The 27716-nt window shown below is 49.9% G+C and overlaps 1 protein-coding gene across 2 annotated transcripts in view; it reads right to left on the reverse strand.

The window, feature by feature from the left end:
* The window catches only part of LOC146871805 (nuclear ubiquitous casein and cyclin-dependent kinase substrate 1-like), a 196162-nt gene that overhangs the window by 151012 nt on the left and 17434 nt on the right, over positions 1 to 27716 (reverse strand). For both annotated transcript variants that reach the window (XM_085651511.1, XM_085651515.1), the window contains exon 2: positions 23256 to 23299. In XM_085651511.1, coding sequence (XP_085507637.1) covers positions 23256 to 23299 — 44 coding nt within the window. The remainder of the gene's footprint in view (positions 1 to 23255; positions 23300 to 27716) is intronic.

Here is a 27716-nt window from a genome sequence, read left to right on the forward strand (position 1 = left end):
CCCATCTTCAAGATGGCGAGGGCCCGGAGAAGTGCTTCACCTCGCCTCCCCCACCTGAGGAGTGGGGTTAGCAGAGCTGGCACATCCCCTGTCCTTATTTGGAGATTCTGGACAGTCTTCCCGCCAGAGCGGGGGTCAGAACCGGTGGGGGCCAGTTGCTGAGTACAGCAAGTGGCCTGGAGAAGCTCACAAAGGCGGCATGCCTTAGAAGCTTCCCCCTGCCCATCCTGGGGGAGGAGACCTAGCACCTCGCCCAGGATGTGCATTGTTGCAGGCCCAGGAGAGTGGGGGGGCTCTCCACCCAGGGGTCCAGCAACATGTCTGCTGTGTGGCAGCCTCTCAGACAAGACGTGGATTGTAGGTAGGTTTCAGGGGGCATCTCTAAGATGCCCTCTGTAGTGCTTTGTACATTAAATCCCACTGGCATCAGTGCGGGTTTAATGTGCTGAGAAGTTTGATACCAAACTTCAGTCTTCAGTGTTGCCATTATAGTGCTGTGGAGTTCGTGTTTGACGAGCTCCCAGCGCCATATACTATTAAATGGCAGCGCTGCACTTAATGCCCAGGAATGGACCTGGGTACTGTAGGGGCACAGGGCTCATGCTCCTGTGCCCACACCACTGGCATAGGGCACCCAGCTAGAGGGGTGACTGGTGTATGCCAGGGCAGTGTAGGGTGTGGGCATGGCACACTGGGATGTGTGCCATGTCGACACTCTGTTTTGTCTTGTATCCAGACACTCAGCCTGCAAGGGCAGTGTGTGTGTGTTAGGGTACAGGGCCTCTAAGGGTGGCACAATAAGTGCTGCAGCCCTTAGAGGCCTTCCCTGGTAACAAGGCCCTGGGTACCTAGGGTACCATTTACCAGGGGATGACAATGTGGCCAGGGTTTGCCAATTTGGGTTTTAGGTTAGGAACATAGGCCCTGGGCACCTGATTGGCAGGAGTCCAGGGCACGAGTCCAGGGCACACTCAGTCAAAGTACATTCAGCAATTCAGCAAAAAGTGGGGGCATACCATGCAAGAACGATAGCACTTTCTCACAGTTGGGGCCCCGTGCAACCCGAAGGGCAGGACGGTGAACTGATACAGACCCCCAGGGGTCGAGAACGCGGTATTTTCCCTGTCCTGTTTTCTTAGAGTTACTTGCCAATATCCTTTGCTTAAATCCAACCTACTAATGTACCGTGCTTGGCCAAGCCTCTCAATCATTGCATCGACCCGCGGTAACGGGTAGGAGTCAAAATTGCGATATCTTGTTAACTTCCCTGAAATCATTGCAGAAGCGGATGGACCCATCCGGCTTAGGCACTAAAAAGATGGGAGAATTCCATTCACTAGTTGATGGCTCTATTACTCCCATCTGGAGCATCTCTTGAACCTCCTTCTCAACAGCCTGTCTGCGAGACACCGGTAGTCGATAGGGGCGCAATAATCACTTTCTTCCCTGGTATAGTGTTAATGGCGTGTTCAATCAAGGTGGTGTTTCTGGGAATTGTGGAGAATACCTCCTGTAAAGGCCATAACTTACTATGGAGAATATGCCACCCTTCGCACTCATCGAGTGAGTCATGTCCACTGACAAATGGAAGGCGGGGGGCTGTCTCATGTTGTCGGACCTCTACCCGGAACAGAGGTTTATTACGTATCAGGAAGCGGTAGATACCTTTGGGTTGGGATCAGGGAAATTCTTGCAATATGCCAAAATAGCGGCAACGGCACGGTAACTATGGCCTACGTTTCCGGAAGCCCCAAGACACAAGCACACCCTGGTCACTATGACTGCCATAGCAGGAGGGAGGAAGGAAGCTTGTCACCCACCTATACAGGGCGCTAAGGGAAGAAAAAAAATGTGGGCCTTTAAAAGTAGAAGAGAAGTGGCAGGTGGCGAGTCCACAGGAAAGTACGCCGCGAGATTGGGGGAAAATTCATGAAAGCGTGCATAAGGTGGCAGTGTGCAATAAGTTCAAGCAGATACAATATAATATAGTTCACATGACCTACCTCTCGCCCAAACGGCTACATACTATGGATGGATCGAGAGATCCAAGGTGCCCCAGATGTCAATATGCACAGGCGGATTTTCCGCATGTGGTATAGGCATGTCCAACGATTCAGTCATACTGGACGGCGGTCCTAGCGGACGCAAGTAGAACAACCACTCAGTGGACTATTGCCTTGGAGGTGCATACTTGTCTCCTTGGGCTGATTCCCCGAGACCCTAAACGCAAGACAAGCAGGCGGTTTCCCAGTATTGGGGCTTGTAACAGCTAGGCGGCGCATAGCGATTAACTGGCTAGCTCAACGAGGGCCGCTGACAAGAGAACTGGAAAACAGACTTACGGGAGTGGGCACTGGCTGAAGAGGGGCACATGCGTAGCACTAGGAGAGATGCTAAACTTCCGGAAGTAATGCTGGCGTGGGTGTTAATGATCCAGGAGATAGAGGGAAGTGCCCCAAATTCCACACAGGCATCGTCGGATGAGGATCATCACACAGGGTATGAGCCCCACACACAGGAGGGGAGGCAAGAGCATACCCTCGACTGATCTTATGATAGGACCTCTAGGTGGTTGGGCCCAGTAGGGTGTGGAGGTGGGGGGTGGGGGTTGTTTTAGTTAACAGTTTACCTATGGGGGAAAAAAAGAAAAACAAAAGTTTTAAAAAAATCACTGTCGGTTAGGGGAACATCTTCAAGGGGCAGATTCGATCAAGACTTTTCCTTGAGTAGAAATTGGACCGGTCACTGTCAATGGTTGTTTATGGGATATAACTGTATACGCACATGGATTGTACCTTTGAAACCACAATAAAAAATACACCAAAAAAAAAAAAAAAGGTACTATGGAGAGCGTCTTTCTTGTTTTCTGTTAAGTCTGTGTGAGAAAGTGCCATCTTTCTTGCCTGGTATGCCCCCACTTTTTGCTGAATTGCTGAATGTACTTTGATTGAGTGTGCCCTGGACTCCTGCCAATCAGGTGCCCAGGGCCTATGTTCCTTCCCTAAAACAAACCAAACCCAAATTGGCAAACCTTGGCCACATGTCAGCCCCTGGTAAATGGTACCCTAAGTACCCAGGGCTTTGTGACCCTGACCCAGGAAGGAATCTAAGAGCTGCAGCACTCATTGTGCCACTCTTAGAGGCCCTGCACCCTTACACACACACACTGCCTTTGCAGGCTGAGTGTTTGGGTGCAAGACAAACACAAAGTCGACATGCACACATCCCTGTGTGCCATGCCCATCACATACACTGCCATGGCATACATCAGTCACCCTTCTAGCTGGGTGCCTTATGCCAATGGTGTGGGCACAGGAGCAAGAGCCCTGTGCCCCTACAGTGCCCAGATCCATCCCTGAGCCCTGTAAGTGCAGTGCTGCCATTTAAAGAGTACATGGTGCTGGAAGCTCGTAAAACACGAGCTCCACAGCACCATAATGGCAACACTAAAGACTGGGAAGTTTGGTATCAAACTTCTCAGCACATTAAACCCACACTGATGCCAGTGTGGGATTTAATGTACCCAGCACCCCAGAGGGCATCTTAGAGGTGCCCCCTCAAACCTAACCTACAAATCCACGTCTGCTCGGAGGCTGCCTAGGCTGCCACCCAGCAGACATGTTGCTGGACCCCTGGGTAGGAGAGCCCCTGCTCTCCTGGTCCTGCAACAATGCACATCCTGGGCGAGGTGCTAAATCTCCTCCCCCATGATTGGCAGGGGGAAGCTTCAAAGGCATGCCGCCTCTGTGAGGTTCCCCAGGCCCCTGCAACCCCCCACTCTGGCGGGAAGCTTTGGCCGGAAACTCCAAATAAGGACAGGGGATGTGCCAGCCCTGCCAACCCCACCCCTCAGGTGGGGGAGGCGAGGTGAAGCACATCTCCGGGCTCTCGCCATCTTGAAGATGGGAAGCCCTGCCCAATCAGGATTAGGCTACTGCCCCCTTCCCACAGGAGAGTGGCAGGATAGGGGGTGTACCCACCCCAGGGCAGGGACCCAGTGGTCCCTGCCCTTCACCTACCTGTAACGCCCCTAAATCTAGTATTTAGGGGCACCCTGAACCTTCCGTCCCCAGATTCCAGATTCGAAACTACAAGAAGAGCAAGAAGAACCAAGACCTGCCCTGCAGCTGCTAAAAAGAGGAAGACACCAACTGCTTTGGCCCCAGCCCTACCGGCCTGTCGACCCTCGAACCTGCTCCTGCGCGGCATCTCTCATGGCCAGCCACCTCACCAGCCCCGGAGGACCTGGCTACCTTTTGGCTCTAAGCCCCTGGGACTCCCATGAGTAGAGGCTCTACTCGAAACCCATTTCTAACCCCTGGCAGCAGCCCGGAACCGCGAACCCAGCACACTCTGCACCAGCCGAGCCTGGCCAGTGCCGGAGTGAACAAAGACCCTGAGGACGACCCCACGGCGACTGTGACCCCGAGTCCGGCACCCAAGGACCTCCCTCGACATTCCTGAAGAAGCCTGCAGCCTCAGAACCAGGTGCGCCCCCAACCACGATCAACTGAGGGTAAGATTTCCCGACACCTAAAGGCACCCGGCGCCCCACGGCCCCCTGTGTCCAACCCCGGGGTACCAACCTATCCTCCAACTACCCAACTTACCTCTCGAAGTGGTGGTGGCACCTGAAGAGTCCTCGTCCCCAAGCTTGCGGTCTTTTTCCTAACCGGAGATTTCCCATTGACATCCATTAAGCGCCCGAAGGCTCAAAAGCACTCTGCACCCAGCCACCCGAGTGGCCCTGGCAGTGAAAACTATTCCTTCCTACTTCCCCACTTGCCCTGAGTAAGTGACCAGGAGCCCAGCTCCCACAGCCACGTAGCTTGCCAGTCAGCAGCCACCAACCAAGGCCCCCCTATCCCTCATAGGATAACATTGGGCCTAACTCTCTCTGCACCCGGCCGCCCTAGAGCCGCTGAGGGTGAACCAACTGTACCTACCTGACCCTGGGAGACCCCCGAGTCTGTGCCCAGAACCTCAACTCTGCCAGTCGAGTACTTACCCTTAAACCGCAAACTCTATTTTCCTCATAGGGTAACATTGACTGGCTTTTTCCTGAAATTTCTTCTAAGTGTGGACTTTTCAAATCTTCAAATATTCACCAAAAATCAGCCGAGTGACAAAAAACGAATGTACTCACCTGTTCCTAGGTGAACTCCCAGTGCTGGATCTCGGTGCCCAGCACTGACTCTGAAAAATCTCTAGAACTGTACTCGCTCTTAACTCAATTTTCTTCCATAGGAAACCATTGACTGTTTTTCTGTGAAATTTCTTCTAAGTGTCGATTTCTGCAATCTTTAAATATTTTTCAAAAATCGTATAATATCTGAAAACGTAATTGCTTACCTGTTTTGGATAAAGGTCCCAGTACTGAGTCTAGGCACCCAGTACTGGATTACAAAAGTAACGAGTACGTACTGTACCTGTAACCTGCATTTTCTTCCATAGGGAATAATTGATTGTTTTCTCTGAAATATTTTCTAAGTGTCAACTTTTAAAATCGCTAAATATTAGTTAAAAATCATTACAGTGCTAAAGTCGACTTTCATCACTTGATTCTGAGAACTGACCCAGGACTGAATCAAGGATCCAGTCCTGGAATTCCAAAAGTAATCTAAAAAGTAATCTGTCGCAAATAACTTTAATTTACCATTGAGCTCAATGTATTGTTGTGTTTAAAAATAGAGTTGCCTACTACAACCTCGTGTAACTGTTTACTAAAATCTATTGCATATTGCAAAAGTATTTATAAGAAACATCTACTGTTGAGAAAGTATATTTTAACTCCAAGTGTTGGTTCTAAAATAAAACAAGCATATATTTGTTATATATAAACCATTGGCCTAGAGTTCAGTTATTGAGTGTGTGAAACCATTTGCTGACTGAGTGTGTACAACAAATGCTTTACACTGTCCTCTGGTACTGCCTTACTGCTCGACCAAGCTACCACTTCAGAGAGTAAGGTTATACCTATACCCAACTCTAACCTCAGTCAAACCCTGGGGGACTGTGGACTCTGTACACCCTGTACCTATTAAGGAACAGTATATACAGAGACACTTTCTCACAGTCTGGGTCTAGGCTTACAGAATAAGAAAGGGGGTGGGAGGGCGGTTATGGCCAGATTCACTGTGTGGGGTATCTCTCCCTCTCACTTCTTTAATAGATTCATATGAAAGATTTGGGTATTGGTCTTTCTTGCGGGATCCATTTCGAGGAGATATGTCACTGGAGTGACCGCCTCTATGACCCGAAAAGGGCCCTGCCACTTCCCTAGGAGTTTGTGGTCTGAGGAAGGCATCATGAGCCTACCTTCAGTGTCCTTTCTCTGGTGTTTTTATCATAGTGGTGCTTCTTGAGCCTGTTCCATATGGGTCTTACAGATGCTACGAATTTCCTGTAGGTGAGTTTTTAGACTGAATACATACTCATGAAGGGGTTTAGTCCCTTCTGGTACCTCCTCCCATTCTTCTCTCGCCATATCTAGTAGGGTGCGGGGAGGTCGGCCAGAGGTAACACGTCTTCCCACTGGCGGGTTTCTACCTCTAGAAGTTTTTTTAGAGTGGTTTTGAGAGTAGCATTATACCTTAATACGAACCCGTCGGTTTGGGGATGATAGGCTGCCGTGCGAATTTGTTTGATATTCAAATTGTAGGCAGACCTGCTTCATGAGCTTGGAGATTAAAGGGGTCCCCTGGTCCGTTATATTCTCCCGGGAAAATCCTACTCTGGAAAAGATGTTTACCATAGCTTTTGCTATTTGTAGGGCGTTTGGATGACGTAGGGTGCCTGCCTCGGGAAATAGAGTGGCGTAATCTACCAATACAAACCTACCACCACTCTTGGAGGGAGGCAGAGGTCCTATTATATCCATTCCTACACGAGAGAAGGGTTCACTAATGATGGGCAGGGGGCGTAAGGGGACTCTGAAGGATGTGCGTCTACTATTCTTTTGGCAAACTGGGCACTCTTTACAACACCTACGGATTTGTTGGTAGATACCGGGCCAAAAGAATTGTTCCAATATCGCTTTCTCCGTTTTTTCTTCCCCAAAGTGTCCCCCTAAAAGAGGACTGTGGGGAAGGAACATTACTTTCTCTCTATAGAACAGCGGGACCAATAACTGTAGGGGTGGATTCTTTCCTCCCTTCCTGTAGAACACCTTTCTCACGATGAATTCAGGACCTAATTGATCGGGGTCTTCCTCATCTGTGGCCTTGTTCCAGGCCTCTCTCAGGGTAGAGTCCTCTCTCTGTGCAGCAAAGAAGCCCCGGTCATATTGCCATATTTTTTCTCTCTTATTTTGTTTCTCGCTTTTCCTTGGTTTCTCTTGAGGGGGTGCTAGGCAGGTTACTTTAGAGAAAGGAGCACTTAGGCACCATTCTTCCTTGTCAGCGGATGTCTCGGGTACAACTTTACATAAATAGGGCTAGTCAGACCCTAGCACTAAGAGCTCAGGTAGACTAGGTATCAGTCCTACCCTCAGGGGAATTGGTGCATAGGCAGGACCGTGTTGGGTCTGTACCTCAGTAGTGGGATACTGCTTGTTGTCCCCATATACACACTGTATGTTTACTGTCCAAGTGGTCTGTGCAATCCCTCCCGGAATTGCCGAGGTTTTTATCATGCTCTGCAAACATCCAGTATCCATCAGGGCTTGTCGCTTCTCTCCGTTGACCCGCACAGTGTGATAGTAGGGTGGTCTTTTCCCTGCCGGATTGCAATAGTAAGAGCGGGTGAGGCCGATTTCCATGGGCTCTTCTTTTTGAGGGCACACCCTGGCTATGTGACCAAAACCCCCGTAGGAAAAACATTGGGGTCCAGGTTGGGGTGAGGGTCGACCCTTGACCTTCCTGGTAGGTCGCTCCCCCCCGCCGCAGCTCCGCCTGCACCCCCGCTGTCCCTGCTGCCGCCGGTGATATAGAGGCCCTCCTCCACCCACAGGCTTCCACCTGCGCCTCATCCCTGGTGGCCAGTGGTGGCCTTAGGTTTGTACCCGCTTTGTGCCTGTAACTGTCTGTGCTCCCTGCCCCCCGCTTTGCTTCTGTGCCCCCTTTTATTCTGTACCCCTCGCCAACTTCTGTGCCTCCGTTCATATTGTACCCCTGTGCTGACCTTTGTGCCTTCTGTGCCCTTTGATTTTGTACCCCTTGTGCTCTTTTCTGTTCCCCCTTATCGAGTCTGTGCCCCGCGCCGGTCTTGTCCCCCGTCCCCGCCGTTGCCTCCCCGCCCCCTTTCGCTCCACCCGTCCCTCGCCTCCCGCCTCCCAGCTGCTCCTCCCTCCCCACCTCCCCATATATGGCCGCCGCTGGCGCGCCGAAGGCGCGCCTAGGGGAAGCCCGTCCGTGCCTGGACCGCGCCCAGCATCAGAACCCCTAGCCCCCGCAGCAGCCATGAAGTCCGCCTCCGCTACGACGCCAACACCCTCCTCGCTCTCAACCCAGGAAGGACCCACACCTGCTGCAAGGCCGCCCGAGGCGCACCCACGGCCCCTTCACCTGCCGGAACTACAGCTTCTCCTGCCGCGAAAGCGCCAAGACGCCTGCCACGACGGAACCCAACCAGCTTAGATGCATCCTGATCAACACCCGCTCCGCACACAAACACGCCGTCGAACTCTGGGACCTACTCAACACCGCATCACCGGACGTCGCCTTCCTAACCGCGACCTGGAAGAACGAAACCTCCTCGCCAGACATCGCCATAACCATCCCAGACGGATACAAGATCACCCGCAGAGACCGCACCAACAGGAGGAATTGCCATCGTCCACAAAAACACCATCAGGGTCTCAACAAACACCAACAACACCCTCAGAACCACCAAACACATGCACTTTCAGATCCACATGCACTTTCAGATCCACACGGACCCCAAGACCACCCTAAGAGGCACCCTCGTCTACAGACCGCCAGGACCCCGGCCTCAATTCTGCGACTCCATCGCCGACCTCATCAGCACGCACGCGCTGACCTCCACCGACTACATCCTCCTCGGAGATCTGAACTATCAACTGGAGAACAACGACAGCAACTCCTCCACCCTGATAGCCAACCTCGGACTGAAACAGCTCGTCACGACTCCGACCCACATCGCCAGCCACACGCTAGATGCCATCTTCTCCTCAAGCACACACATCACCTTCAGCCACGCCTCCGAACTCACCTGGACAGACCACCGCTGCATCCACTTCTCCTTCCGAAAACCCCTCACACACCACCGCACACTACAGACCCCCCGCCGCTACTGAGACAAAATCGGCCAAGAACAACTACAGACAAGCCTCGCACTCAACCCTCCGACGAACCTCACCCACCCCGATGAGGGTGCACTCACCCTCGAACGCTGGATGAACGACTGCCCCAACACAGTCGCCCCGCTGAAAAATCCCACCAGCAGAACAGTCAGCTGGTTCACCCCGGAACTCCGACTCAAAACGCAACTGCCGGAAACTGGAGAACATAATGGCACAGCGACAAGACCCCAGACAGCCGCGCTGCCCACAAAGACGCCATACGCAACCACCACCACCTCATCAGGACCGCCAAATGGGCCTTCTTCGCAGACCGACTTGAGAACAACGCACACAACAGCAAGCTCTTCACCATCGTGAAGGAGCTCTCCAACCCCAGCTCCAACGCGAACGCCAAAGACATCCCACCATCACAAGCCATGTGCCACTCCCTCGCCGCCTTCTTTCACCGGAAAATCACCGACATCCATAACCGCTTCAGACCCCGGACAACCCCTGCCGACCACACCGCACCGAACCCACCGCACCCCTCCACCCACGACACCATGACAGCCTGGGCCAACGTGAGCATCGAGGACACAATCAAGACCATGGGAACAATCCACTCCGGATCCCCGTCCGACCCTCTCCCGCACCACACCTTCAACAAAGCCAGCAATTCCATCGCACCCCACCTGCACAAAATCATCAACCTCTCCTTCCAGACCGCTACCTTCCCTGAGAACTGGAAGCACGCAGAGAAACGCCCTACTGAAGAAACCCAAGGCGGATCCGAGCGACCTCAAGAACTTTCGACCAATCTCCCCGTTTCCGTTCCCAGCAAAGGTCATTGAGAAGATAGTAAACACCCAGCTCACCTGTCACCTCGAAGACAACAAAATCCTGGACCCGTCCCAATCAGGATTCCACAGCAACCACAGCACAGAGACCGCCCTAATCGCCGTTACAGATGACATCAGGATCCTACTAGGCCTCCGAGATCATCTGCGGCGTCCCTCTAGGATCTTCCCTCAGCCCGACGCTATTCAACGTCTACATGGCACCACTAGCACGCATCGCCCGACAGCACAACCTCAACATACATAATCTCCTACACCGATGACACTCGGCCGATCCGCTCCCTCACCAAGGACCCCCTCACCGCCAAATCCAACCTCCACCAGGGAATGAAGGCCGTCGCAGACTGGATGGAGGACAGCCGCCTCAAACTGAACACAGACAAGACGGAAATCCTCATCCTCGGGTCCAACCCCTCCGCATGGGACGACTCTTGGTGGCCCACGTCACTGGGGTCCCCCCCGACCACGCACGCAACTTGGGAGTCATCCTCGACTCGAAACTCTCCATGACCAAACAAGTCAACGCAGTCTCCTCCACCTGTTTCAACACACTCCGCATGCTCCGCAAGATCTACAGATGGATCCCGACAAACATGAGGAAAACAGCCACCCAGGCCCTAGTCAGCAGCAGACTCGACTTCGGAAACGCCCTCTACCCCGGAGCCTCGTTCAAGCTCATCATCAGACTACAGAGAATCAAGAACGCCTCTGCACGCCTGATCCTCGACGTCCCACGCCGCGACCACATCACCCCCCCCACCTGAGGAACCTGCACTGGCTCCCCGTCGACAAAAGAATCTCCTTCAAGCTCCTGATCCACGCACACATGGCACTCCACAAAACCGCCTCTCAACAGTGGACTCTCCTTCTACGTACCCAACAGGAAACTCCGCTCCGCTGACCACACCCTGGCCACTGTCGCACGCATCCGGAGAACTACTTCCGGAGGCAGATCCTTCTCCCATCGCGCTGCCAGGACCTGGAACACCCTCCCCCTCTACCTGCGACAAACCGAAGACCTGCTGATCTTCAGGAGACAACTCAAGACCTGGCTCTTCGACCAATAGCAGCACAAGCACCCCCCCCCCCCCCACCCAGCGCCTTGTAACCCTCACGGGTATGTAGTGCGCTTTACAAATTATGTGATTAATTGATTGATTGAAGGGGAGTAGGCAAAGGACCAGGTAATAGGGTAACAGTGTCCTGTCTTCAGGGAGCCGCTGGTTTGGTTGTTTTTCAAGATACCCCACTAGAGTGTTTCCATGAATGTTCGTCTCGACCTCGTTGGAGTTCCTGTGCTCAGTTGTATGCCCCTGTGATCTCTACCACCTTATCAAAAGTCAGGCTAGTATGTTGTCGCACCCACTTCTGTACAGGTGGGTGTAGGGAGGACAAAAACTGTTCCAGGTATATTTTCCCCATAATATCCTCCTTATTGGCGGTCAGGGGTTTCAACCACCAGTCAGCAAGATCCAGAATCTGATAGGAAAGGGCTCTGGAGGTCTCCTGAGGTCCTTCTTTCACCTGTCGGAGACGTATTCGGTAGGTCTCATCATCTATACCTAGTCTTTGCAGCATTGTTTTCTTTCTGTCATCATATGGGGTAAGATCTAGGGGATTAGCAGCCTGATAAGCAGCCTGCAGGTCACCTGTTAGCAATGGTCCCAGGTATTGACCCCACTTGTCGGCGGCCAATCCTGCTGCTCTGGCCATTCTCTCGAAATTAGCAAAGAAAAAAATCAGGGTCCTCCCCGCCAACATACTTCTGGAGGACCACCGAAGGCAGAGTGGTGTGACTTCTTTGCTGGTCCAGCCTATCGGCTAGTCTGTTGAAGATGGCCTCCTGGGTTTGACTTTGCTCGGTCATGGATTTGTGGAGCCTCTCTCTGTCCTCCTCGGCTACGGCCAGGAATTTCTCCATTACACGCCCCAATTTATCCTGGCCGTCCGCCATTTTCTGCAGTGTGGCCTCCATCCTTGCAGATCCCACTTCTGACACCACGTGTGAGAGGGATGGGCGAAAGGAAAAGCGAGGAGGCCGAATTTGAGGACCAATTGTGATTGGGTTTATTCAGAATTAGCAAAAAAATATAGTCATCCCATAAGACAGTCCGAAGAATGGTGTAGAGGGCTCTCTCTCCTAGGATAATTGTAGGTTTCTTCCTGGTCGGGTGGTGGTCCTTGATGTGGATAAACACCCCGGTAGCCTTGGAAAGAGAAGGAGAGAAAAGGTGGCAAGTCCCTCTGTTCTCGCTATCCTACTAGTTGAGAACCCTTCACCGTTTAAAGATCACCCGTCGTGCTTTACAAAAGAATGGCCAGCGTTAGGCTGGCCATGTTATGGGGTTATAACAGAAAAGGGTGGAATCAGGACAGTCAATAGAAATAAAGAAAGGACAATTAAAGGAAACTTTGATGCCTAAGCACCCTTCAATCAGGAGGCATTCGGTTTCGTGGGTCAAGAAAAGATTGCAAGGGAACACAGAGGGGTGCGACGAGTGCTTGGGGGAAAAAAACAGACTAGTGTCTCAGTGGCGGTATGGCACTGTGGATAACACACACAAGTGATACAATATGGACAGTGGCCCGTACTTCGATAGGCTCCCCACTAACCACCCTTTACTCCCTCCCCCTCCAGTGTCATGTACCGCGATAGCCGTAACTCTCCCGAGTTGCGGCGGCACGTCAGCGTCCTCCGGGGCGTTCACCAGTCTTCTGACCAGGACTCAGTCTCTCCTCCCGGCTCTGGGTTGTCCTCTGTCCGAAATGTACTCCTCCACGTTGCTCTCCTCCTCCCTACGATGCTGCCCTCTTCGCTCCTCCGGTCCAAGGCGACACTGCTGCTCTTCCGGGATCCCTTCATATGCCACTGGTTCCGCCTTCCCATTGGCTCCTGTCTTCCTCTGGTGGGACTCCTCCCTGTATGCAAGAGGCAGTGGAAGAGATTAACTCCTTCTCCCCATGCCTTCGAATATCATTGTTACTCTGCCTCAGATAGGAAGGAAGGAAAGGAAAGGTGTCTATGGAAGCCACCTCCTCACAATAACTTTGGGGAAATCAATAAAGGCTGGATACAAGATCAGGCGGCATTTGCACTTTGGCTGTATAGCAACATGAAAAGTGACACCATCCGGAGTAAAAGTCCTCCCCCCAATCTAGAGCCCGGACATCCAAAACTCTTCTACACAAGATCAGACATATTAGGGAGGCCATTTTCACCGACAATTGTTTACCGGAAAGGTGCTTATTGCTAGCCCCCACCAGATGGTTGATGTATCGGACCAATACAACATTGTCCATTTTCAGAAAAACGCGCCATTGGGCCCGGTCCCCCCAAAACATTTCCTGCGATGAACCTAAAAGAAGATCCCCCAACTTGTGCAAGTGGCATCGGATTTGATCACTGATCTGGTAGTGAGCAAAAAAAGGGCGTGCCTGTTCTAGGCGGGATTTGATCACTAGATCTGGTAGTGAGCAAAAACGGGCGTGCCCGTTCTAGGCCTCCATGTTAGAGAGCCACCAACGGAGTTTCTCCATGGCCTCTTAAGAGAAGAGAACATACTGGAAGGACTTTAGACCACGACAGAGGTGAGGCACTTTCAACTGTTGTAGGTCAATAATTAAGGGGGCCTGGGAAGATGGCCTGTTTGGAGGACGACAAGAGACTGTGGCTTCGACAGGGTTCTTCGCACCTCATGTCGTATTTTGGCCATCTTCCAGAATGGAAGACTCGGTAGTCTCCACCGAGTTGGTCACGAAACCCAGCAAGGTGAGGGTTTAGGACTAATGAGGACTGACTTCTCGCAAATGACAACGAACCTAAGGGATTGGAGGGTATCCATCTCCAGATGTGCAGAACAATGTGCGAGGACATTGATCCATGAAGCATATCGTCGAGATACACTAAAATGCGCACCCCGGACGCCCTCAGGTGTTCGACTACCGGCTTGAGAATCTTGGTGAAACACATGGGAGACAGGGAAAGGTCGAAAGGCAGAGAGGCGAATTTTAAAGTTGGGCCCTGCCACTGAAACTGGAGAAACTGACCATCCAGTAACTGTCTCCACAGATCCAGAAGAAAACGGATGCACTTAATTTTGAAGCGGTGGAAGACCAGCTACTTGTTGAATTCCAGGAGAGTGATCACTGGGTGTTGACCCAGTCCCGTTTTCTCACCAGGAACAGATTGCTTATGAACCCAGAAGGGTGAAGGGAGGATGGGCGAATGGCCCCTTTGGTGGAGAGTTCCTGAATCTCCACCTGAATAAGGATAATCTGTTGTTGGGCGAAGTAAAGAGGGCGCGGAGAAACCTGTTGGAAAGGAGACCAATAGAATTGTATGTGGAACTCTTGAACTGTTTGGAGCATCCAGGAGTCGGGTGTTTGAGCCCTCCAATTGTCCATGAAATGGGTCAGACGACCCTCAAGCACCTGTGGTAGTGGAGGGTTAGAAACACCGTGTCTGCTGGTGGAAGAGCCTCCACCTCTTCATCAGTTAGGCGGTGCCTCGGTGTCTTGCACGACCTCGAGTTGGGTAGAAGCCTCCGAAGCAGGAGGAATCTTGCCTTTGCTCTTTGAGAAGGCTGGCTCCTGTTGGAGGTGGGCGAATGGATATGGCTCGCCGTGAACCCCCCCGGTGAAAAACACAAGTATGAAAGATCCGCTTGATAGACGACTGGGCCTTAGCAAGTGAATTTAAAGTAGACACACTTTCGGAGTTCCTTGGCAAACGGATCGCCAAAGAGCCCGCCCTGTGCCACCTGTTCGGCCTCAGACGTCTCGAGCTCCTCCGAGTTTGGGATCTATTTTTATCAGCAATGACCTTCGCCTCTCCATAGAGAAGGCGCAATTGGTGTTAACAAGGCGAGTGATAGCTCCTTGGGTCTAGCTAGATAGCACCTCTAGGGAACTGAGGGCCCCCGACACCTTAGCTTCTTCCGCCATGTCAAATATCTTCGTCAACGGACCCATTATTTCCAGGAGATTTGAATATGCTACTTACCAGTATGCATCTGTTCTTGGCATGTAGGGCTGCTGACATTCATATCTGTGCATAGATCGCCGCCTAGTGTTGGGTCCGGATGATTGCACATTGTTGTCCTGGAAGAGTCTTCGAAGTATCCTGAGATGGGTGACTCCTCCCCTGGACCACAGTGCGCATGGGCATCCTCTCCATCCTTAGATTGTTTTTCGCCATTGTGGCAGTGATGGAGTAGATACAGGAAGTGATGACCATGCTATACAGTAATTCTGAGAGCTGCAGCTGCCACAGGCGCCGGGGAGGAGGGTGGGCGATATGAATGTCAGCAGCCCTACATGCCAAGAACAGATGCATACTGGTAAGTAGCATATTCAGTTCGAGGCATGTGGGCTGCTGAATTCATATCTGTGCATAGAATACACAGCAGTACCTCCTATTAGCGGCGGCTACCCGTGCCAGCTGCAGCAGTCTGAAAAAGAGTTTTGAGAACAGCCTGTCCTACAGCTGCCTGCTGTTTTGAGTGTACATCTACACAGTAGTGTTTTGTAAATGTATGTATAGTGGACCATGTGGCTGCTCTACATATTTCTTGTAAAGGACTGTTTCCCAGGAAAGCCATGGAGGCCCCTAACTTCCGTGTTGAGTGGGCTCGTGGGGGAATCGTTAATGTGCGTTTAGCTTTTTAATAACAAATTTGGATACATTTAACGATCCATCTGGCTATACCTGCTTTGGAAATGGCGTTGCCTTTGTGTTGTGTAGAGAAGGCAACAAAGAGTTATTTAGTCTTCCTAAAGTTTTTAGTTCTGTCAATATAGTACATGAGGGCCCTCTTTACATCTAGTGTGTGGAGCATCCTCTCATTTTGTGGGTTTTGAAAGAAAACAGGCAGTTCGATGGTTTGGTTCATGTGGAACTGCGATATTACTTTAGGCATTAATTTGGGGTTGGTACGCAGTACGACCCGGTTTGTATAAATGGCTCTTGAATGGTTAGTGCCTGGAGTTCACTAACTCTTCTTAAGGAAGTGATGGCAACTAGGAAAGCCACTTTCCAGGTAAGGAATTGAATCTCACAAGAATGGAGAGGTTCAAAGGGTGGACCCATTAGTCTGGTGAGGACCAAGTTGAGGTTCCACACCGGGGCTGGGGGGTGCCTTGGGGGAATCACCCGTTTAAGTCCTTCCAAGAAGGCTTTGATGGCAGGCACTGTGAATAAAGAGAGGTGCTGCCTGTTTTGGAGATAGGCTGCTATTGCAGTTAAATGGACACGTATTGAGGTGTATGCTAGATTGCATCGGTATAGGTGTAATAGATAGCAGATTATGTTCTGAATAGATGCGTCTAGCGGGTTAATGTGATTGTTGGTGCAATAAACGACAAACCTCTTCCATTTGGCTGCATAGCAAGCTCTGGTAGTGGGTCTCCTAGCTTCCTTAATGATTTCCATACAGTCAGGTGGCAGGTTTAGGTAGCCAAACTCTAGGACTTCAGGAGCCACATTGCCAGGTTCAGCTGTTGCGGATCTGGGTGTTGAATTTCTCCATGGTTCTGCGTCAAAAGCACGGGTTTGATCCGCAGTCTTTGATGCGGCACCACCGAAAGTTCCAGAAAGGTGGTGTACCATGGTTGGCGTTCCCATGTTGGAGCAACCAGGATGAGTGTCAGTGAGTGCTGTCGCAGTTTGCGTGCCACCAGCGGTATCAACGGCGCTGGGTGGAAAAGCGTACGCAAATCTGCCGGACCAGTTCATCCATATCGCATTGCCCTGCGACTGTGGATGTGGGAACCTGGCGGCAAAGCTTTGGTATTTTGCGTTTTCCCTTGTGGCGAATAGGTCTATCTCTGGATGACCCCACTGCTGGAAGTACGGTTGGAGTACTGATGGGTGTAACTCCCACTCGTGCATCTGGTGGCTGTGTCTGCTGAGCAGATCCGCCATCTGGTTGTCCTTGCCGGGGAGGTGTTCCGCCATGAGGAATATGTTCCTTTGAATGGCCCACTTCCACATGCTCTGAGCCAGATGAGACAACTGTGGAGAGTGTGTTCCTCCCTGCTTCTGTATGTAGTACATGGCTGTCATGTTGTCCGTCCGGATCAACACGACCTTGTTGCACAGGTGTATTTTGAATGCTTTCATTGCCAGGAAGATTGCCATCAGTTCCAGAAGGTTGATGTGCATCTTCTTCTGTTGTGTAGTCCATAGTCCCTGCACTGTGTAATTGAGTACATGAGCTCCCCATCCCTGGAGAGACGCGTCCGCTGTCAGTATTATTTGTGGGACAGGCTCTTGGAACGGTCGGCCCTTGCAAAGGTTTTGTGGATTCCACCAATGCAGAGAGTTGTATGCCCGACCGCTCACCAACACTAGGTCTTTCAACTGTCCTTGAGCCTGATTCCACTGACGTGCTAAGCACTCCTGAAGCGGGCGCATATGTAGTCTTGCGTGTGGGACTATGAAGATGCAGGAGGCCATCATGCCTATCAACTGCATGAACACTCGCGCCGAAAGGGAGTGTTGAGGTTTGAATTTTGAGATCAGCAGTTGCATGCTGTTGATTCTCACTAAAGTTGGCTGAGCTGTGGCAGCCAGAGTGTTGATTATCGCGCCTAAGTACTGTTGCACGTGCGCAGGTTGGAGACTTGATTTGGGGTAATTTAGTGAGAATCCCAGATCGTGAAGAAGGTGAATGGTGTGGGACATGTGGGTGGCACATTGTTGTGCTGATTTGGCCTGAACTAGCCAGTCGTCCAAATAAGGGAAGACGTGAATATTTTGTCTTCACAGATGCGCGGCCACTGTCGCCAGGCACTTGGTAAAGACCCTGGGCGCTGTTGTTACTCCGAAGGGGAGAACTTTGAACTGATTGTGATTCCCGTGAATGGTGAATCTGAGGTATTTCCTGTGTGAAGGGTGTATTGGTATGTGGAAGTATGCATCCTTCAGGTCTAGTGTAGCTAGGAAATCCCCTTGAGTGAGTAGTGGGAGAACCTGTTGGAGGGTGAGCATATGGAAATGCTCCGACAGTATATATAGGTTTAGGGGTCGCAGGTCTAGGATAGGTCGGAGCGAGCCATCCTTTTTTGGGATCAAGAAGTACAGAGAGTACACTCCTGTGTCCTGCTGGGCGGTGGGCACTACTTCTATGGCCCCTTTTGCGAGCATAGCAAGCACTTCTTGCTGGAGTAAATGTAATTGTTCGGCTGACATAGGACGGTGCTTCGGTGGTATATTGGGTGGAGTGGAAGTTAGTTCCAGACAGTACCCATGTTGAATGATGTCCCTGACCCACCTGTCCGTGGTGATGTTCTTCCATGCGGGCAGGAACAACTGCAGTCGTCCCCCGACAGGTGTTAAGTGGTCGGGGGGTAGGGAGAGGGCGTCACTGTTTGTTTTTTGGGGAGGACCTGGTGTTGCCATATCCACGTCCCCTGCCCTTGGCGCTGGATCCACGATATCCACCCCTGTTGTTTTTGTCGTAGGTGGTTTGTGTGCCACCTTTGGCATACTGTTGTTGTGACCCCTGGCTTCTTGATGTTCCCCTATTTCCAGTGCGACGAAAGGAGCCACTACGAAATTGTTGGGTTTGTAGCGCCCCCATAGATTTGGCAGTATCTGTGTTTTTTTTTTATTTTCTTTAGGGTAGTGTCAACGTCTGGGCCAAATAAAAATTCCGTGTTAACCGGTAAGTTGAGGATATTGTTTTGGATCTCGGGTTTGAAGCCTGAGATGCGTAACCAGGCATGGCGTCGCAGCATGACACTAGTGTTTATTGCCCTGGCCGCTGTGTCAGCTGCGTCTAGGGCGCATTTTATGGACGCGTTAGTGAGGAGTTGTTCTTCTCTAATGAGGAGCTCCGCTGACTCTTTATACTCCTCTGGTAGGTGTTGGAGCAGTGACTCTAGCGTGTCATAATGTGACCTGTCATAACGTGCCAGGAGTGCTTGTGTGTTGGCAATGCGCAGGATATTGGCTGCTTGCGCTGCCACACGTTTGCCAGATGTTTCAAGGACCTTTGACTCTTTGTCTGGGGGAGGAGCATCACCAGTTGTCTGTGAGTGGGCTCTTTTGCGAGCGTTGGCAACCACCATAGAGTCTAATGGCAACTGACCCCTAATGTATTTAGGGTCACCAGGTGCAGGCTTATATTGCTTTTCAATCCTGGGGTTTAAGACTCGGGCTCTTGTGGTGTATTTGAAAATGTCTGTGGCAGGCTTCAGAACCCCTTTAAGCATGGGCAGAGTCTTGACAGTTCTTTCCGAAGATGCGAAAGTGTCAAGCAGGAAGTCCTCCTCAATGGCGTCAGAGTGCAGTTCCACCCCATGACGAGCAGCAGCCCGTTCGATAAGGGCATTAAATGCGGCCGTGTCCTCTGTAGGAGAAGTTTTAATATTGTAGAGTTGCGCGTCCTGAGCATGTGGCGTGGCACTTGGGTCTGTGGAGTCATCCCATGCCTGATCAGGATCCTGTGTTTCATTGGGATCTGCGTCCCCGGGGTAGATGGTATCGTCCCCACCATATTCCTGCATTGGGTCCGATTCAGAAGGGGTAGGAGAAAAGGACTGCGGATCTAAGTGGAGGGGATGGAGGTGCTCTTGTAGCACTAGTTCCTGCTCCGCCGGTAGCTTGCGTTTAAGAGGAATTTTGTATGGCACCTCTTCCCTGACTGGAGTGATCTTGCGCTTGTGGAGCATGAGCCTGCCAGTGTCGGCGTCGATAAACTGTGGCCCTGAAGGGTCGTGTTCTGGTAGGCCAGAGGTGGTGGACTGTGTGTGGAGGACACATGTCTGAATTTGAAAGAGTTTCGGTGCAGATGTCGGTGGCAGCCCAAAGGTAATGTTGGTGGGCTCCGAGTGCACTGTACCGTGTGAGGTAGTGTGGGGACCCGAGGTAGAGTGGAGGGCTACCTGGTCCCGGATACGTTGGAGAGATGCAGAGACCTGTTGCACAGCAAACTGAGATGGTGGTTTGGTGGGCATCTTGGTAGTAGGTGTGGAGGCCGACCCCGACTTTTTTGTCGGAAGGTGGTCACTGGCTTGAAGGGATGCATCGATAGTCGACGTAGTCGAGGACTTCTTCGGCATCGGTGCTTTAGGCGTCGACGTAGCCGAGGCGGCCATTTTGACTGCGGAGGCGACGGGCTTCGGTGTCGGCGCCGAAGGTGTCGGTGCCTTGTGGTGCACGGGGGCGCGCTTCTTCAGTGCGTCGACCGCGTCTGCTGCGGTGAGCTCAGCGCCCAAGTCTTTTTGTACGCGTTCGGAGCCGACGACTTTCTTCGGCGTGGGCGCCGAGGCAGTGGACTGTTTCGACGCCTTTGATCCGACCAACACCAGTTTCGCTTTCGATTTGGAAGGGACTGGAGCGATGGATGTTTTAGGGTTTAACAACCCGGTCGTCTTGGGTAATATTGGCTCTTGCATAGTGTTCAGTGCCGGGCCGGAAGGCGGGGCCGAGGAACCATGGATTAGGTCTTGGGTAAGGCCCCAAGGCGATCCCTCGACCGGAGCCTGACGACTAATTTCGGCCTCCGTTTCGACGGATTGGCCTAACTCCTCGGGAGAGCTGTCTTCTTCAGCCCCATAGGCTTCGTCGATGTCCCCTACCTAGTCGACGGCTTCTTCACGTCGAAAGAGCTCTTTGTCATCGTCGTCCGATTGGGAACCATGCTCCGAAGCGGGGCTAGATAGTATTTCTTCCACGCTCTCGGCGTCCTCGTCCTCGGTGCTGAATATGTTGGTGGGTGCGGGCGCTGCCTGCTGCGCCTCGAGCCTCGCTGCCCGTCGGTTCCGTAGAGTTTTCTTGGATCGGAACCGCGCGCAGGCCATGCATTTTGATTCGTCGTGATCCGGCGAGAGACATTTATTACAGACCGGGTGGACATCGATGTGAGGGTACTTGGCGTGGCACAACGGACACCTCTTGAACGGAGTTCTCGATTCCATCGTCGATGGAGCGTCGAAGTTTGGACCAATTCGATTCGAAATTTTGAAAAGGGTGTGGAGCACTAGAACTAGTAGTCGACACCGAACGGTAACTGTACCGACGAAAACTATAGGCCTTTTGGCCTAAAACTAAGTATTCCGAAGTTGAGCTAAGATAGTTGCATCCAAACCCAATGGCGGAAAAAAACAAACAATCTGAGGATGGAGAGGATGCCCATGCGCACTGTGGTCCAGGGAAGGAGTCACCCATCTCAGGATACTTCGAAGACTCTTCCAGGACAACAATGTGCAATCATCCGGACCCAACACTAGGCGGCGATCTATGCACAGATATGAATTCAGCAGCCCACATGCCTCGAACACACTGGTACAACCACCAGGAGCGATCTATACTTTTTATTTGATCCTTGTTAAACTTGGACAAAAAGATGGCCATCTTTGTGTCAATCTCAGGCATGACGGCCATCTTGCTATCTCCTTATTGAGAGGTTTCCGTAGCCTACCTTGCCACATATGTCGCCTAGTAACAAATCAGAAGAGCGAAGATGCATACGTTCCTCAGGGTCTAATCTATTGGATTGCGATCTGCGGGGGATTGGACACTGGACTCCAGGACCGTTCATTTAGTGGTTTAAGTCACCATCGAATCTAGTATGAGATTAATCAGAGGCCGTGGTGATGTGACCCTAGGAGCAGTGGGCCCACAGGAGCATCTAGGTTGGTGAGTTGGGGGCCTAAGAACCTTTTCTTTAACCTAGAAAACACATCTAGATCCTCCCCTGAATGCTGTGGGCGCTTGCAGGGGTTCACAGTAGAAGAAGGGAGTAGGTGGGTAGCGGCCAACAAAGATCTTCCTTCAGTGGCAGGGGTTGTAGGCACATCGGCCATATCCTTTAGTTTAGTCTTGAGGTGGGCCACTGCGTCTGAGACCATCTAAACTATGGAGGCGTTTACTGCATCACAAACTGGGAACGTGTGATATCTTCCTCTTCCATGTAGTAGTCATTATATTCCTCCATGAGGCCGGTGGGATAAGAATGTCTCCAATTTGCCAGGAAATGAGTTATCAGTGGCATCCCACAGGTTAAGAGGGTACTTTCAGCGGGAGGGACCCAGATGATGTAGAGGTAGCTGAGCTACGATCCCCAGTAATGCACTCCGGGGTAATGGGGTTATGGGCCCTAGCAGACAGTACTTACTCTTAGTTATCAATGGGCTCTTACTAGTAAAGAAATCATCTGGGCAGTGCCCACCAAGAGAAACTGGAGCTGTAGCTTGCCGTGCAGCGCTGTTCTACCCCTCAGGGTGTTATGCTTCAGGCGTTAATGGGGCCAACCAACTAAACAGCACTGCAGATGGAAGCGCTCAGCAAGTGGAGGAAGTCCAATGCGCTGTTCAATTCATGGACATTGAGAACGAGGGTCTTGCAGGGCACGAGATACGAGGGGTGCACACCCTCTAATGGTCAGGGTACACAGCTCGCCCAGCCCATATAAACCGAAAAATGTCAAGAAGAGGATGCAAAAGGAACGGTGGAGTGGCCGCCACCAAGTGAAAGGTAGCGCGCTGCTGAACCTGCAACAAGGCAAATACACTGAAAACCACACAAATCATATGAATCAACGAAGGGGATCAGAGTCCCACTACTTAGCTTGCAATCGGCTGCGAGCAGATGAGGTCACTTCCTGATGCCCGTTGGACTTTACCTTCTTTGAGATTTATTCTCCCTTGGTTTATGGGAAATGAAGTTTTTTTTAAATATATATATATATATATATATATATATATATATATATATATATATATATATATATTGACAGGGCTGCTATGTTATTAATCAGAGAAAGAAAAGCATAATCCTTGCCTCAAGGTTCTGACATAGAATTAGAAAAAAACGAAAAACCTGTTTATATAGGGATATGCTTGATCAATTTGGATTTCAATTGTTTTTTAAATTAATAGACTACACCAGCATTAATTATTCATGACGTTCAAAGATACTGAACCCTGTTTGACTTGTTGCAAAAACTTATCGTAATATTACATGGAACATTTAGACCAAGGTAGGACCATAGTGACTGACTAACACATGCACCTGTATTGATCTGTTACATACATATGGCATACAAAGATTGAGGAGATATAGCAAAACATGCGTTTGGGAACTTCTCTGGGCCCTTACAAAAGGAAGCAATAAATGTACCTCAACTAATGAGACTTGCATTAACACTTACCATCAGAATCCTGGTACATCGAGTAATCAACCACCTTCCTGTTCCTGTTGAGTGGAAAAAGGTTTCGTAAGTTTTACATGCACACAAGACTATTACTGTATCTACAATATTTCTAGTATGGATTTAACTTTGGTACAGGGTGAGAGATCAAGCAAAAGGTGCTATATGGACGTGTGAGACATATAAAGAAATGGATGCAAAAGCAGCAGGTGGTGTGCGTTTATATTTCTTGACCATTCAGTCAACAGATATATGCTTTCAGTTTCAGCATGCTTCCTCACCATCTCACCACATTTACTTGCAGTGCTGGACATACAAAGTTAATTGCTAAAGAGATTTTGGTGATGGGACATATTGCCTGTTACAGCTGAAAATTCTGGGGCGAGATGTCCTTTCAAATTAAACAAAGCATAACCACCGGTATAATGCAATAGAACAGATTTAGATGGCTCCAACACGCACTCGAATTCTGGTTGGATTGTTCAGAACACGTCTTAAACAAATAGAGTATGTTTTCTATGTAGAAAGTGGGACCCAAGAGGTGGTGTCCTAAAAGGCCCGGTTTAAAATATCTAGATGCGATTCTGGTAACCATGAAGAAACTCGGACAACAAAAGATGCTGCAAAGTGTAGTCTGACGTGAAACCACACTATAAGAACTATGTGGAGAACATACAGACTAGATGCAAAACAGTAAAGTTGGCGGCATCAGGCTGAATAAGATGTACACCTAACTAAGACCAAATGAAATTGAAGTGACGATGCGGGTTCAATTATGGGGGTTATAGGAACTTTAAATGTCCTCCAAATTTAGGCAGATGAATCCATCTAAAACTATTTGTTCGAAAAACACATAAATCAAACTAATCTACTTCACACCTGAGCAGTGTTACCAGTAGTAGAATGAGGACATATCGTTTCTTCATTTCCCAAAATATTTAGATGAGTTTTATAAACTGTAATTAATAAAAAAAATAAAACACCGACATGTCAATAAGTTAGTGCCCTATTTATGGGACTAAAAGCAAAGTCATAAAAAACAAGCATTGGCATAGCCAATAGGTCTCGCTTTTGGGACCTTATAAGTATTTAGTTATGCAACACAATATCCTTGGTGCAACAACATTAACTGTTGCATGGTTAAACACTTAAAAGGTCCCATAGGCGAGACCTATTGGCTATGCCAATGCGTGTTGATTTATAAAAGCTGGTCACCGTGACCTATATAAACAGCCATGCATTTCCTCATAACCTCATGCGAACCAATTATAAGATGCTCCGATAAGCCTCACCCACAGTTACAAACCTCGCTCCACGTGATTGGTCAGAAACAGCCCCACAAATCTGATTGGTCTCTTCCGTTTAGGAAACCTTTTCTAATATGGCCGCCGCTGATTACTTTGCGGCTTCGACCGTACCCGCTAATCGGAGGTGCACCTTTTCCCAAATGGCCGCATTTAACCCACGAGTGACTCCACAGTGGCTCGTCACGATCACTTGTGCCCCTCTCAAGATGGCAGGGTAGTCACGTGAGCCACTACCAAGATGGCAGCCCCGCTGGAGGATGAGTTTGAAGATGCCCCTGACGTGGAGCCCCTGGAGCCCACACTGAGTAACATCATTGACCAACGTTCCCTGAAATGGATTTTTGTGGGTGGCAAAGGTGGTGTAGGCAAAACCAACTGCAGGTGAGAGAGAATGCAACTGCGACAGATAGAGAATGTATCCTGAACGGTAAAGGGAAGCATCATACCATACATGCCCACAGCCCCGCGTCAGGCGGGCCACTCCCGATTTTTCAGCCAAAAGATGCTCTCATTTTGCCAATCTCCCGCCTGAAATTGCCTCTCCTTCAGTCGGAATCAATGGGAAAATACATTCTCCAGATTGTTTTTTTGTTTTAAATCTCTTCCCTCGTCTAAAATGTTGACATGTATGCCATAGGTCCATATGTTTGGTAGGATATAACTGCCTCCAAGTTGCACAGAGACCAGTGGAGGAAAACAGCCAGCAAAAGAAGTAGAGACTAGTATAGGGGGAGGAGACAGGCGTGCGAGCAGGCGAGGGACACATCTACAGATGTGGCAAAGGCTACCAGAACATGGAGGAGGTAATAAGATCGGTGGCGTGGAAGGGGGAACATTATACAGCCGTAGCGGAGTGCAGCACTACGAGCAAACGGAGGAGGAGACAGGTGTGGGATGGGAGTCCGAGACAGCTTGCTTGCGGATGTGAAAGAGCTCACCTGCGAACATGCGAGTGGTGCGCACGCAGCAGCGCCAAAAGTGAAAGTAATCACGCTGCAGATGGCGCCTCGGGCGCTGAAAGTTGGCGGCTGTGAACATTCACGCTCGCGTGAACGCGAGCTTTAGGCCAGAAAAAGCTGGAGGGTAGCACTTTGAAAACCCACTTACTTAAATGTCTTGCAGAGCAACGCATGCGCTGGCTCAGGCGAGACCTTAAAAAAAAAAAACAAAAAAAAAAAATAAAAAAAAACAATCAGGCACACTAGTACATCTTGCAGCCACTCTAGGCACGTTGATTTTGATCTCTAGTTTGCTTGGAGGAGGCATAGCTCCCTCGCAGTGAATGATATGCGGTTGGATGGAGAAGTGAAGCAAAAATTGGGTGACCTATCAATGTTAAATAATTCCGCAAACGCTTCACAGATTAAATCAAAGTGATAAATAATTTCAACTGTGAGACTGCGTAGTCAAACTAGTACACATTTTTTGGGACTCTAGTACCTACCACAATTAAGGATTTATCAAATCTCCTAGTCCTAGGCCAACATAATAAATTATTCAATCATTTGTCATAGCTTTTTTTTTTTATTGCTAGGAGGCAGAAAGGGTGGGAAGCAACCCGGAGGGCAGGGAGTGAGTGAGTGAGTGTGTGTGTGTGTGTGTGTGTGTATATAGGGCGGAGGGGGAGGGTCCTTATCAAAGCCTTTTTTAATGGCAGTTGGAGAGGTAATGAGCATGGAACACCAACGAAGGATGGCATATGGGGCAAGTAGCAACACACACGAGGGAGGTAGGTAGGAGGGTGGTCAAGTATGAATACAGATGAGTGAGAAAGGGCTAAAAGATGCTGTACATGTACGGTTATCTAAAGAATGAATTTTGGAAATGTTATTCTGGTGATAGCTCACAGGGATACATTTCTTTCGTTTTGATAGAGCAGCCACATTCTGGTGAAGACCAAGGCAGCATAGCATGCAGAAGAATCCATGGCTGAGTGGCTGAAAGAAATGAGGTGACAGTGGGAGACAGATAACTGACCTGAGAAACCAGGCTAGCAGAAGACTGTATTCCCTCAGACAAAGTATGTGGGACATCTTTCCTGTCCCTAATTTACATACTTAACTGCAGCGCCATAGATAGACAAGCATTTGCAATGCAATCGGTCTCGCCTTAGTATTTAGCTATGCAGCACATTAGCCTGGGTGCTGAAGCATCTACTGTTCTTTAACATGGAGGGAAAGTAAGCACCAAACTGCATGACACGCCAGGTATGGGAACACATGGAGAGAAATATTGCCTTTCAGTGGGAAATGGAATAGTCCAAAGCTCTGTTTTTAATATAAAATCAGGAGCTTCGGTGGACATATCACAGAAAATACAAGATTTGAGAAAAGTATTATTGTGGTACTTGCCTTACAACATGGCTCATACTTTTGTAGTGCAGAAGTCGGATGACTGTCCTGAAGAGACCCCCAGCACTGTAAAGTTTTTTTCACACATCATTACACATGGATTGGTTGAACCTATGTATTTTGACAGAAACTACAAGCAGTCTAATGTCTCCGTCTCTTAACTTACATTGGGTGATGAGAATTTAAACAGTGCATTAGATGGTGGATTCCTCGAAACCACTGAGAGGTGTCTATATGTTGAAAGATTACAACAGGACAATTTCCCACATTGTTATCTTTATTTTCCCGTTTTAGACCGGTCACCACTGCCTGGGTAAAAGTTTTGCATCACTAGTACCCGTTTAACACCCAAATACATAACTAGGCATCAGTGGTGTGGTGTGATGGGGGAAATCCGCTAACCTTTGCAAAAGACCTTTCGCTGTGCAGCAGTACGTGTTGTTGCTGTTTATTAGTAATTCTTGATTAGTTTGAGCTAGAAAAAAAATGTTGAGTTAAAATCTGCAGGTTATGCCACAGATGATCGATTATATAGCAAATGCACAAATTATGTGGAAAACACCAAAGACGCAGAGTACCATAATATTAGTGGCCCTGTCTACAAAATTGCTGTGGCATCTGTTTGACTTAAAGGTCAAGCTGCAAAACAATATCTCTGCCAACTTGATAGATTATACTCTTGGAGAGCAAGCACTTTTCTGTGCGATCAAAACATGCATTACTGCCCACCAAAATGTGTGCAGAAATGTATGCAGTACTCCCGAAAGCTCTTTCTGCGGTTAATTACATTGTGATGACACCTG

This window comes from Triturus cristatus, chromosome 1_1 (assembly GCF_964204655.1).
Source record: "Triturus cristatus chromosome 1_1, aTriCri1.1, whole genome shotgun sequence".
Lineage (NCBI taxonomy): Eukaryota > Metazoa > Chordata > Amphibia > Caudata > Salamandridae > Triturus > Triturus cristatus.